At 42.2% G+C, this 13220-nt stretch overlaps 1 protein-coding gene across 4 annotated transcripts in view; it reads right to left on the bottom strand.

Annotated features, from left to right (window-relative positions):
• Positions 1-13220, bottom strand: part of LOC144501616 (neuronal-specific septin-3-like) — a 305860-nt gene that overhangs the window by 286710 nt on the left and 5930 nt on the right. For 2 of the 4 annotated variants that reach the window (XM_078225492.1, XM_078225497.1), the window contains exon 2: positions 1792-1821. The exons of the other annotated variants lie outside the window; for them this stretch is intronic. In XM_078225492.1, coding sequence (XP_078081618.1) covers positions 1792-1821 — 30 coding nt within the window. The remainder of the gene's footprint in view (positions 1-1791; positions 1822-13220) is intronic. 4 annotated transcript variants of the gene reach the window in all.

Here is a 13220-nt window from a genome sequence, read left to right as displayed (position 1 = left end):
CTTGTACTGTATTTACACAGTCCTTATAAACATAGTGCGACTACACTTCAAAGCTGTGAAAGACAGATATCCCAAGGTAGTTAATTAACAGCGCCATTTAAAATGCAATTTTTCTTTATCTTGTGATACCGTATGCAATGATCATAGATGTATTGAGAAAATGTTTGCGATATACAGTGGAACCTCAAGGAGTTAAACTTGGGTGACACAAAATTCCAATTGCATTGAATTTACTGAACATTTCCAATCAGCAGAATAGCGAGTCCAAAGATATGTAGGTTAGGTGGATTGGCCATGACTAAAATTGTCCCTTGGTGTCCCAAGATGCATAGATTAGGGGGATTAGTAAGGTAAATATGTAGGGCTATGGGAATAGGGCCTGGGTGGCATGCTCTGTTAGAGAGTCAGTGCACTTAATAGGCTGAATGGCCTTCTTCTGCACTCTAAGAATCATAGAATCCCATGAACTATTGAACAATGCCTCTGGTTTGCCAAGATTCAACATTGAATTTTTATTCAGCATTAGAAAGAGAAATAATGCTGAGATTTATGATTAAGTGACCAAATAGTTGGACCCAAGCATGCTCCCATTTCTCTTCAGTGTGACCTGTAAAGCACACGTACATGACAGAACATAAGTTAAATGTGTTGTTGCTTGGAGAGAAAGTGAAGGCGATAGAAAAAGTGAAAAACTGCAGCGTGAAGTGCAAAGCAGGCATCAGGAAAGAGTGGAGATCTTGCCATCAAATTTATCCACCATTCTACAGCCAAGGAGAAGATCCTGGGACAGTTCAACAGGCAGGCATTTCCAGTGAGGAAGAGGGTGAGAACGGCTGCCTATCCTGAGGAAGAAGTTCTGCTGATATGATTTAAGGCAGCTTGAGCAGAGATTGTGCCCATCTCTGGCTCAATTCTGCAGAAAAGGGTAGTCGCCATGGTGAAGAAGTTGGGTCGCGTGGAGTTTACCTGCAGTGACGGATGGCTGGACAATTCAAGAGGAAGCACGACAGGCTTCTACTCTAAGTGGTGAGGCTGCTCTCATTGTAACAGCAATATTTGGCCGATTGACAGATAATTGGCTCCAAACTGGTCTCATGGACAAGTGTGCACAAAAATTGGAACTTGTCTGTGTCTCTAAAGGGGACCTTGAATTGGATTCTGAATTTGGTTTTTGGAGTAAGCACGGAATGGATTTGGGTTTGCCTGATCCACTCTAAGCATTGGCTTTGTAACTTGAAGGATGAAGTGAAAAAATTAACAAAACACCTTTTTAACCCAGCTGAAACCAGACTGTTTTACCATCTTTTGCCAAAATACTTTAGTGTTTAATGAGGGGCACACGATGACAGAAAGCAGAGAAAAGAACACATCACTGCTTATGGTCTGCGCCAGCATGGGTGGCACTGAAAAGCTGAAGCTTCACATGATAGGGAAGCCCAAGAAGCTGCAGTGCTTTGTGAAAGTCAAGAGACTACCTGCACAGAACAAGGCAAATAAAACTGCATGGATATCCTCTGGCATGGGTCAGGAAAGTGGACAAAACCTAAGAAAAGAAAAGGAAGGTAGTTATCATCATAGACCACTACCAACAGCAGCTGATTAAAGGCACCAATAAGATTCAGGAGTTGTAATAGAGATCATATCAACGCTGAAAAAGACAGGGATTGTGGTGAAGAAAGTCAAAATCCCAAACCGCTTCAACCAAACTAAATTCAAGCAGGTTACAGCTGCACAAGATGAGGCAACACAGGGTAAACTATGCATAAACAAGTGGAATAAAGATTTTCTCACTCTTTTGCTGTGACAGGTGTGTTTTTGAATCTGAAAAGTAGAAGGTGAAAGAGGAGATGTTAGAAGCATTTATAGGCGTTTCAAAATACATAGAGATCTATTCATGTGGCAAAACGGTCCTCCTTGACTATTACAACGCTCTGCTTAACCTGCATTTGAACACGACTCTTCTGGGATTTGACTCATCAAGCGTTTACAGTATCTAGAGTTAAGATGGAGATTGACTTTTCGCATTAACCTCAAAATCCAACCAATGCAAGTTAGCTCCTTGATCTGCAGATCAGCCAAGATGGCAAAAACAAAAGAGTAGACCATTCAGCCTTGCATCTTGTTCCACCATTTATTAGACCGCAGTTCATCTATAGCTTAACTTCATCCATCTGCCTGTAATCAATTATTAATATTCTTGCCTGGTATATATTTTTTTAAAATCAAACTCAGTTCTGAAATTTTTAATAGATCCGTAGCCTCAACAATTTTTTCAGCAGAGATTTTCACAACCTACGCAAAGTTGGGATGGAGGATTGGACAGAATATAAAAATCAGCAAAGAATAATGAGAGAAAAATTAGACTATAAGAGAACAGTAGCAAGAAATATAAAGATAGATAGTAAAAGTTTCGATAGATAGTTTAAAAAGTAAAGAGTTGGTCCAATAGAATGTGAGTCCGGGGAGTTAATAATGGAGTCGACAGATGGATTGAACAGGTTTTTCAAGGTGGTCTTGACTAAAAGTTGCCATAGTCCCAGATGACCATAGGCTGCTCACCCTTGAGGGGGGAGAGCTGACTGGTGGTGATTTAACCCAAGGGTCACCACATCTCAGGTAAGGAACAAGGTTGAGAAGCTGGGCCTCCATGAATTACCTCAGCCAGTACAGCATTGCTCCGCATCACAAATCAGCCATCCAGCCAACTGAGCTAATCAACCGCAGATGGACTTCACTACACAGGATACAAATAGGATGACATAAATATGAATAGGAAAGGCAAGGTAAGATGAGGACACAAAAGGATTAAGATTAGGTGAATGGGCAAAAGATTTGGCAAATTATGTGGGAAATGTGAGGTTGTCCATTTTTAAAGTCATTCATGGGATGTTGCACGCCAGCATTTATTGTCCATCCTCAATTATTAAGCCATTTCAGAGAACATTGCTGTGGATCTGGAGTCACACTTGTACCAGGTACTTCAGTGAACCGCTTGGGTTTTTATGACAATGGTTCATGATCAACATTTAGACTCAATTCAAGATTTTCCCAGGCCCGCGAACAGTACCCATTTTAACATTAAACCAGTGGTTCTGGACTGTCCCACCAGAGGAAATAGTTTTTTGCTAATTACTCGGTCAAATCCTTTAATCAACTCTAGTCCACTCCATCTTGGGCGCTAAAGGTGCTCATCAAGTAATGCAGCATTTAAATGATAATGAATATTTTGCTGATTGATTGCACATTGTAGGAAAGGTTTCAATTGCTGGCAAGTTTCAAAGGAGAAAAGTTTATGGATAGCCATTTGGTGGGACAGAATGTGAATAGTGCTGACAAGAAGCTTTATTGTCAAAGCCATTAGAATCATTGAATCCCTACACAGTGCAGAAGAGGCCATTCAGCCCATTGAGTCTGCACCAACTCTCTGGCAGAGAGTCTTACCCAGGCCCTCTCCCCATAACCCCACGTATTTACCTCGCTAATCCTCCTAACTTAGACATCTTGGTACACCAAGGGGCAATTTAGCATGGCCAATCCACCTAACCTGCACACCTTCGTCCTGTGGGAGGAATGCACCGATTAAGACATCCACAAGAATACATTGCAAGGGAAAAAAAAAAATCAATAAATATCTACTGTATGAAAAAAGACTGCTGATTTGTTGGCAAGTGGATTCCGATTGGTAGAGGTGTTGTCTTGGATAATTCACCAGTTGATGGTGACTGACATTTAAATGCCAAGTATTGTTTAAAAGTTAAACCAGGCAACTTGACTCTGATTGGCCAAAGTGTTGCCCTGAGGAATGAACAAGCGAATGGCTGTCATCTATTTTGTTTAGCTGAAACGGGCGCAATGTGTGCACCTGTTACTTCTGTCTGTAAAGAACAGGGCCTTGTGTATTAATAGTACATGCAAATGCGCCACATTGCAAGCCTGACTGACAATCTTAAATTGGTTGTTAGCATAATTCTTAACAGACTCATATTGATTTCTCTTGCATTGTATCCTTGCAAGTGCCCTAATGAGTGCAGGAGGAGCAGCTTTGACAAAGAAAATGTATCATTTTTCAGCAATACTCGAGTTCATAAAGGAGATGCTTTACACCATGAAATAATTGAACTGTTCAGGAGGGATTTTCACTCTTGCAGAAATCCAACATTTTATACTGTTCAAAGCATCAATAGGCAGTTTAGACAATAGTTAGCCTAGTGTGCAATGTAAATATTTACCCGTCTTAGAACCAGAATGAACGATAACTCAAACTTTGTGTGATGGGCAATACTGCAGACTTTTCTCAATAGGCAATGCACCCAATGGGAATTGAGGCACCCAGACAATGCACCTTGGGGAGCCACAGGTGCTTAGCCTCTTATTTTCCATCATTGTCAAATTTAAGCCAATTATTTCCCCAAATGCTTAATTGTGGCTATGGCTACTGACTGAGCACGTTAGGTTGCAGATTCTTCCTTACAGTCTCTGAAAACAAGGGAAAGATTTAGGCAATTAGACCCACAGCCATCTCACCACCACTCCTTCCCTATGCTTTCAACGTGAATAGAAACAGGCAGGATAGTACGGGCGGGATAGAGATTTCCCACTTAGCTCTCTGTGTTAACATTTCTTTCCCAGGACTCCCATTGGAAATATTAGTAGGCTGTAGGGAATAGTGGTACTAACTCGGAGGGACATCCCCAGGGGAGAAAGTCTTTATGCCATCTCTTTTCGCCTCAGTTCTTAACTTTAGATAGACGCCTGGTCTCTGCTTTCAGCGGGAGGCGAATTCCAACCTATGAGGTGCTTTCGTATATTGAACATTATTCTTGCGGTGCTGGAATGTTAGCAAAACATCTCTCTTCTGCAGAGGTGGTTTCCTCCAGTTGGTGATTATGCCAAAACCCACCCTGCAAATGAGACAACGCTCTTTCTCCCTGCTATAAATTGAAGAAATTGGATCAGACTTCCAGCATTCTGGCACAACAGGCAGACGTTCTGTAATGCCAGAACATTTGCTGCTGGGAGGAAAATATTAGCTTTGAACTTCAGGAGTTGAACCAAGAATCACATTGCCCGCATACAACGTTACGCTGCTCCCAGGGCTTTGCTGCTTGTTAACTATCAATCAGTTGTCAGAAGGATCAATTCCTAGATGTTTGCTCTTGCATTTCCGACCCTTTCATAGTGCCTTACCAGAGGGCAAGACAAACCACCACTTGGGATCTAAAGAGACCAGGAAATCTTGGTGCTTCTGTAGCCTACCTATATTCTCTACCAAGGCAAGGTGTGGGAATGGGTTGTAGGGAGGTGCTAAATGCAAGGGTAGCTGTATTTACTTGTAGCATGCATTCTGCACCTTATTTGCAGATCATGTACCGTGATTATTTTTTTTCTGCAAATGAGGTGGATAGGCTTTTGCACCAAAAAAAGGTATATTTAAGAATATGGTACACATCTGATGCTTTTACTTGTCTGGAGATAAAACCTTGTCCTCCTCTCTCTGCTGAACATTTGATCCGTTCGCTTTCCATAGCCACCTGACTATCCATCCAATTCACCAGCTTTCATTCATTGGTCAGGAGACGGCAGGCAGATTTGAGAGGTGAATCTTACGAACAGGGAACACAGAGGGGGAAGTGGCTGGATATTTGCTTGTGGGCCCTAACCCCTGTCAGAAGGAAATACAGGTCATGAAACAACACTTGCTAAGGCCAGGATCCCGAGCTTGATTTGAGGGGTGGCAGTCAATTCCTAAGCCTCTCCAGTTAAGGATATATAAGAAAATTATGTTTTGTACTCAATTTTACTAATTGTATTAACATTCAAAGGGGTTATGTTCAAATATAGTCAGTGTTTAAATTATTCATGTCAGTATAACAAACTCAGGTAACTGACTACAACTGCTAAAGTATGATTGCAAACCTTATCTACTGGATAGTGTATTTAAGGCGAGTGCTTATGTGGACTTTGCTTGGAACATAAACTTTGGATACATAGGACTGCTGACATAGGAGACTAGATTAATCATGGGACCATATTAGGGAAAGGATGTGCAGTTATGCCCAAGGTACCTTATAAAGTAGCAGGATGTCAGTCACATGGACAGAGCTAAGGCAACTTGGACCAATCACAGAATTATCACATACCTGCAGAACCAATCAGGTACAAACGTTTCATGCACAAAGCAACACGCACTTCCAAACAAGCTAAGAGAACAGCTTAGAATCCATGGAGCCGGATTCTGACCTCGCCCGCAGTTGGGGTTCTCCAATCCCTTTGCAGCGAACGGAGATTTAGCTGAGTGCCAAATTCTCCATTCTCACTGGCAGCAGTGGCGGGGCATGAATGGCTGGAAAATTCTGACCATGGATAGAATTTTATGGACCCTCCCATCAATGGGATCTTCCATCCCCACCGAAGTCAATGGTGTTTTGAGTGGCTTACTGCATCCCACAGATCCGCGACAACAGGGTTGTAAAATTCCACCCCATCTTTACAGCAGAGAAGGTCGTCATCGCAAAGGACAGCCTCACAGCACAAAAGACACAACTACAAGCAAGAGAAGACCATGCGACAAGTCCTTGCACGCTCCGCTGTGCATGATTAAAACTGGAAGTAAAACCTGTCTGAGCCTGCAAATTACCACCTAGTTTTGTTAAGTCTTACTCTTAATAAATCTTTCCAACTTGTTACATGTTGATTCATTTTGCAAGTTCGAGCCAGAGTTCTTTACAACAAAAGGCAGGCTCCTGAGCTTGGATGGCTAGTAGATGGCCGTTCAGCAGTCCTGCCAACACAGGTAGATAGAAGTAAAAAAAAAGGCTTCTCCAGATGGAAGCATTTTCTGAAGAACTTTTACAAACTTTAAAATCAGAGGTCACAGTTGTCAGACCATAATCACAGTGGAGCAACCCATCCACTGGATGGCCAGCAGCTGTGGTCAGACAGTTGTTGTGAATGCCAGGTTGAGGGTTTCCAGCAGGTAGTACAGGACACAACCAGTTGACATAAAATTGCATCCACCCCACAATCATTTGACCCAATTTTGCGGCGGAGTGGAAAATTTGCATCAGTGTGTGCTGTGCGGTTCAAAATTATCCCTTTAATTGGCCATACTGGATACCTAGCGCTTACGTGTGGGTTGCCAACAACCCTTTACAGACCCTGGAAAAGTGCCTGGATGTGGCATCATGGCACGAGACCAGTATGTTGGCCAGTAGAGGAAAATTGCAAGATTTGGCCGTCTCCAGTCCCACTTTCACTGCCAAATTGAAAATTCCAGCCGTTGGGTGGGAAATCAAGTTCTACAGCCTATAGGTGGGGCATCTTGCTTAGACCTTCAAAAATTAGTCCCAGCTCTATGTAATCGAGACACATGAGACATTGATATTAACCATCGAAGAGGAATTGTAGGAAGTCGGGGGTTGTAGCAGCAATGAAAGATGCATTAATTTAAATGTTGCAACATCCATGGTGACTTGAATGCTTCGCTTCAAGTTCAGAAATGTCAACGTATTTCAAAGGTGACCTGTCAGCTCTTACAGTATTCACTTATAGACAAATACTGTGCAATAATTTTACTTTTAAAAATATAATCCAATTAAATATTTTGCTATGGACCAGCTTTTGTCTCACGCGTGAAGATCTTTTCACAGAAGTCACTGAATTATATTAAGCTTTTGCTACACTTTTAGTTGCGTCACAGTTTACATATTCCCTCAGGAGATGATCCAATGGGCCTTTCCCTTTAACAGGAACAAAGGATGAGGAGTGGTTGCTTCTGAAGAATCCTTTGAAGTGTTTAGCAACCACCGGAAATGAGTTGCATGAAAAAGAACAGCGAATATCAGTTTCCCAGGTGATTCAGTGAAGAGTGTTGTGGTACAGTTTAGCCATTTAAAAGTAGAATGCCTATTAAAGGGATAGCAAAAAAATAAACTATTCTGTGCAATCCAAGAGACCAAAAAGTATCTCTGTTGTGATAACAGTGCTTGCACTATGCAGGAAGGGACCATGACATTTACAGAAGATGCTGGCCTCTGAGCAACATAGATATATGTTAGAGAAACAGGAAGAGGATGAGGACTGTGGTGGGGGTGAGGGACAGAGAAGGAAAGGGACTAACTCCAAGAGATAAAAGGATTGAACTTGGCACGCAAACGACACAAATTTAGGATAGCAACTATAATCACAAAACTGAAAATAACCTTGTCGAATTGAAACATCGATAAAATAAACAGCAATGAGAAACAATTGAAAGCAAAGGTTTTGTATCACGTTAGCTAGGAATAATTATCACTGGTAAGGTTTCGTTACGACTGAAAACAGAGCTAGATATTTGAACTTGGAACACATGGACTCCAATTTCATGTAATAATGTGCCAAAAGTGATGTGCAGACACTTCCTGCCTTGCCTTCCTTCTAGGCAGACACCCATGAGGAAAAGTATTAAAAAGATCTGCTAGACGTCCAACTTCATTTACATCAGAAGTTCTCAAGAGGGCAATTAGTATTACTCTAACACTACCTCCCAAAGAGAGCAGGAAACGTCTTGGGACTCAAGACATTCAGGCAGTTGGTTTTGGTTCCACTGCTGCAGTTCTGGCCCCACTCTGGATAGAAGGCCTTGCCAGGTAGCTGCAATGAACTGGGCCTCTGCAAACAATCTGAACCAGCAAATATAGTTACACAAAAATTGAGCCAGGGCGGTATGGTGGCAGTGGTTAGCACTGCTGCCTCAGCGCCAGGGATCTAAGTTTGATTCCTGGCTTGGGTCACTGTCTGCATATTCGATTCTGCATGGGTTGACTCCGGGTGCTCTAGTATCCTCCCACAATCCAAAAGATGTGCTGTTTAGGTACATTGGAGATGCTAAATTCTCCCTCAGGGTACCTGAGTGGTGACTAGGGGATTTTAACAGTAACTTCAGTGCAGTGTTAATGTAAGTCTATTTGCAATACTAATAAATTTATCCAGTTCACTTTCTGTATAGGTTTGACGGGGAAGGGGGAAAAAGGAGGAAAGGAATAAAATCCAGCAATTCGATGAAAGTAGTGGTGGAAGACAGTCTCTTTCCCCACATTATAGTTTCTTGTAAAATGAAATGCAACATCCAATTGTGAAACAACAAATGACAGTGAATTTTACAGGTATCCATCATCCTATGTTGATGTTAACTCTATAACAAAATTATTAAAATAAAAACTGATCCAGTAGATCGGTCCAAAAACATATGCCAACTGAAAAATGCAAATAAAACACACGACGAGAGGTTTACCTGACTCAGAGGAGCACTCCTAGGATGGATCCAATGCTGAGTTCAGTCAGAATAATTCAGCGCAACACGCAACCCAAGGATCTACATCGTTTTTATTTTTAAAATAAGAATTGGGTTTGTTTTTCCCCCAAATAGTTTGAGAGATTGGGGTCCTAAATAATATCACTAGTTATACCAAGGCTGACAATTTTATACAAGCAAGGCAAGTTACCTGATGGTCACAACATGCAAAGAAAAACAAAGGACAGTTACCACACAGATAAAGGCTGAAATCAGTCACAGGCAGAAAACACTTTAGAGAATTCTACTGGGCCCAGGAGAGATGATTGAAGGAAAAGATGAGTAGGTAATGAACCCTAGCTATGACTGTAACACTACATTCTGCACTCTCGTTTCCTTCTGTATGAACGGTACACTTTGTCTGTATAGCGCACAAGGAACAATACTTTTCACTGTATGCTAATACATGTGACAATAATAAATCAAATCAAATGGTTCAAATTGCAGGATTTATTGGTGATCCTCTATCCTGGCTAACTCAAATCTTCAGCCTAGAGAAGGACAAAGTCTATAACTTTCCATAATCCAGAGATATCCAAACAATATGCAAACTTAAAAAAATGAAATCATTTTCAATAATCTGCATTTTTGGAAAATGACTCAATGCAAAGACATATGTAGCTCCAATGTCTGATCGTCTAGAACGGGCCTGTGAATGACTACATCACAAATAAATTAGTCGGAATTCTCCCATGCCTCACTGGTGGGATCAATGGCAGGTGGTGGGGAGTGGGGGAGAATTTGATGGGACGCTCAAAAATTACTTCACCTTGGTGCGAAAATACAGCAAGATCATCCATTGCTACCAGTCATGATAATTGGGAATCCTGCTGGATGTTGGCGCGAAATAGATTTGCATCCCAAGGGATGTAGATGAAAGCCCAATCGGAATCTTGCCCTCATGCTCTATGACACCAGTGGGAAACACACCAACCTACAACATGTCTGGTCCAACATGGCATGCAGAATTAGGATTCACCTGAAGCTCCCTCCGGAGTTTGGAAGACCAAGCAATGGGCCGGGGGAACATCCATTCGGTGGTTGTTCCAGCTTCAGTGTGTTCTTGAAGGGCATCTTCTTTCTTCAGGAAGCCCATTTTCTTTCAATGGCAGGTTAGTGATGTCAGGTACCTTTTAAATATGGCACCCAGATATGATGGCGATGCGCATGCCACCCAGCCCACCCCGTCAGAAGGTGGTGCAATACCCCAGGATGCATAATTATTTACACCAGGGACAGAAGCTCTGGTGTGGTTTCCCGTCACCATGGGACTTAGACCCAGATGGGACAATTCTGCCCATTGCATTTGAAGAGCTAAATAAGTTACAAGATTTTGATTAAACCATTATGCTACATGCAAAGCTACAACAGGAATCTAAACATTTAATAATCAAATGCTAAAGATTTATTACAGAATCAGAGTTGTTAGAGTACAGAAGGAGGCCATTCAGCCCATCATGAGTGCACCAGCTCTCTGAATGAGCATTTCACCTTCTATCATTCTTCTGTTTTTCCTCCATAACCCTGCACATTGTTTCTCTTCAACTAATCACTTAAATCCCTCTTTAATGCCTCAATTGAATCTACCCCCCATGTAGTTCCAGGCAACGCATTCCAGACCTGAACCACTTGTGGCATTTGCTTCTTTTGCAAATCACTTTAAATCTGTGTCCTCTCATTCTCAATCCTTTTATGAGCAGGAACATACCACCACCTTCTCAAGGGCAACTAGGGGTGGACAACAAATGCTGGCCGGCCAGCGACATGCATATCCCACAGATGAAAAAAAAAACAACTTTTCATCGAATCTGTCCTGCCCCCTCATGATTTTGAACATCGCTATCAAATCTAAAAAAAGAGAGATTTTTCTTCCCCAAGGCACATCTTAAATTGTCACATTCAGAGTTAGAGACCTTCTCGTACTCCCATTCAAAAAGAAAATATTACAAACATGCGGACCTGAAGTTTCCATCTCCTCCATTTGTCCAAAACAGGACAAAGGATTGAGGAATTTTTGGATCAATTTTAAAAAGATATTGTATATAAAGCCAGCCCCACTTCTGAAACTGGCCACATTACAGTGCAAAATAAGAAAGTTTCCACACCTGTAAGGAGGCTCTTGAAATTAAACCCATTTTCGCACAAAAGCACGAATTGGTACCTTTTAAAAGCTTCGTAAATTAAATTTTTGGGATTGAGTACTGTACAGCAATCAAGTCGTAAATGGTTCTTCATAGTTTTGAATTCATTCCAGTTAAAGTCAGGGTACTTACAGGTGTTCAATTAGACATTTATTAAAAATGCGATAAATCTATTTTCAGCTGCTATTAATAGAACTTCATAAGCGTGCCACTGAAATACATCAAGGAACTGTTTTAATGCAGAAAATAAATAATTGCATTCTATAAATCACTGTCCAACTGTGCTGGCACATTGAAGTCTTTGGAATAGAAATGTGTCTTCTCCAGTCTTAAATGTGATTTGCTCACATTTCTTCCAGATAACGTAGGTAGCATCTGAATTTTATATACCCCCCCACAGCTGCACGATTGTCGAATGCTCCCCGGGCATGTTTCATGCTACTTCCTTCTCAGCAATGGTGTTGGAGGGTGTGAACAACTTAGGGAAGATACTACATAGAGCAGCCTGGTTGCTCTTCTTAAAGGCAGGCTGTCCCTCTAAGGGAAACTGATAACTGTTCAGTCACAGAAGCACCAAGGAGAGCAAAAGAGTGTAACAGTACAACAGTAAGACTCATCACTTCTGACACACTCAGCCATCATTTCAGATAGTGGTTAGCACTGCTGCCTCACAGCACCAGGGAACCGGGTTCGATTCCCAGCTTGGGTCACTGTCTACGTGGAGTCTATATGCTCTCCCAGTGTCTGTGTGGGTTTCCTCCGGGTGCTCCGGTTTCCTCCCACAGTCTGAAAGACGTGCTGGTTAGGTGCATTGGCCATGCTAAATTCTCCCTCAGGTATACCCGAACAGGCACCGGAGTGTGGTGACTGATTTTCACAGTAACTTCACTGCAGTGTTAATGTAAGCCTACTTGTGACACTAATAAATAAACTTAGATATTGGCACAGCATATACCTTGGAGGATGGTGTTAGAATTGGTTTGTGAATCATGTGGTAACAAAGGCCAGGACAGGGTCAAGGATGGTTTATGTGCCAGCTCCCTAGCGGGCTTGGTTGCAGATGAATTCTGCTCCAAAGGACTCAGGTAAAGTCCTTAATAAGGCAAGATAAAAAAGGAAGATACTGATGGTGGGCATGCACAAGATAAGAAATTAGGAGCAGGAGTAGGCCATTTGGTCCATCAAGCCTAAATTGCTATTCAAGGAGGTTCATGGTTATTCTTTGTGGCCCTCACTCCACTTTCCTGCCCAGGCCTCAACCATCGATTCCCTGGTGGATAAAAATTTGTCTAACTCAGTTTTGAATATATTCAATGGCCCAGCTTCCACCACTCTCTGGAGAGCAAAAGACTGACCCTCTACAGAAGAAATTCCTCCTCAACTCCATCCAAAAATGAGACCCACCCCCTTATTTTTAAACTGTGGCCCATCATTCTAGACTCTTCACCCCCCCCCCCCCCCCCCCCCCCGAGAGGGAATGGCATCTACTTACCCAAACCCCCACAGAACCTCATGTTTCAACGAGATCACCTCTCATTTTTCTAAACACCACTAGGTATCGGCTTAACCCACCTCAACCTCAAGACAATGGCAGGAAATTTACCACCCCGACCACAGGAATCAGAGCGGGCGAGGGACAGACAATGGAAAGGACCTTGGGCGGGATTCTATGGTTTCAGGACGAGCAAGGCCATAAAATCCAACCCAATGGCTTCTCCTAGGAATCAGCCGATTAAACCTTCCATGGA

Source organism: Mustelus asterias, chromosome 12, assembly GCF_964213995.1.
Source record: "Mustelus asterias chromosome 12, sMusAst1.hap1.1, whole genome shotgun sequence".
Classification (NCBI taxonomy): domain Eukaryota; kingdom Metazoa; phylum Chordata; class Chondrichthyes; order Carcharhiniformes; family Triakidae; genus Mustelus; species Mustelus asterias.
The sequence above is the reverse complement of the archived record's forward strand: the minus strand, read 5'-3'. Positions and strand labels throughout refer to the sequence as shown.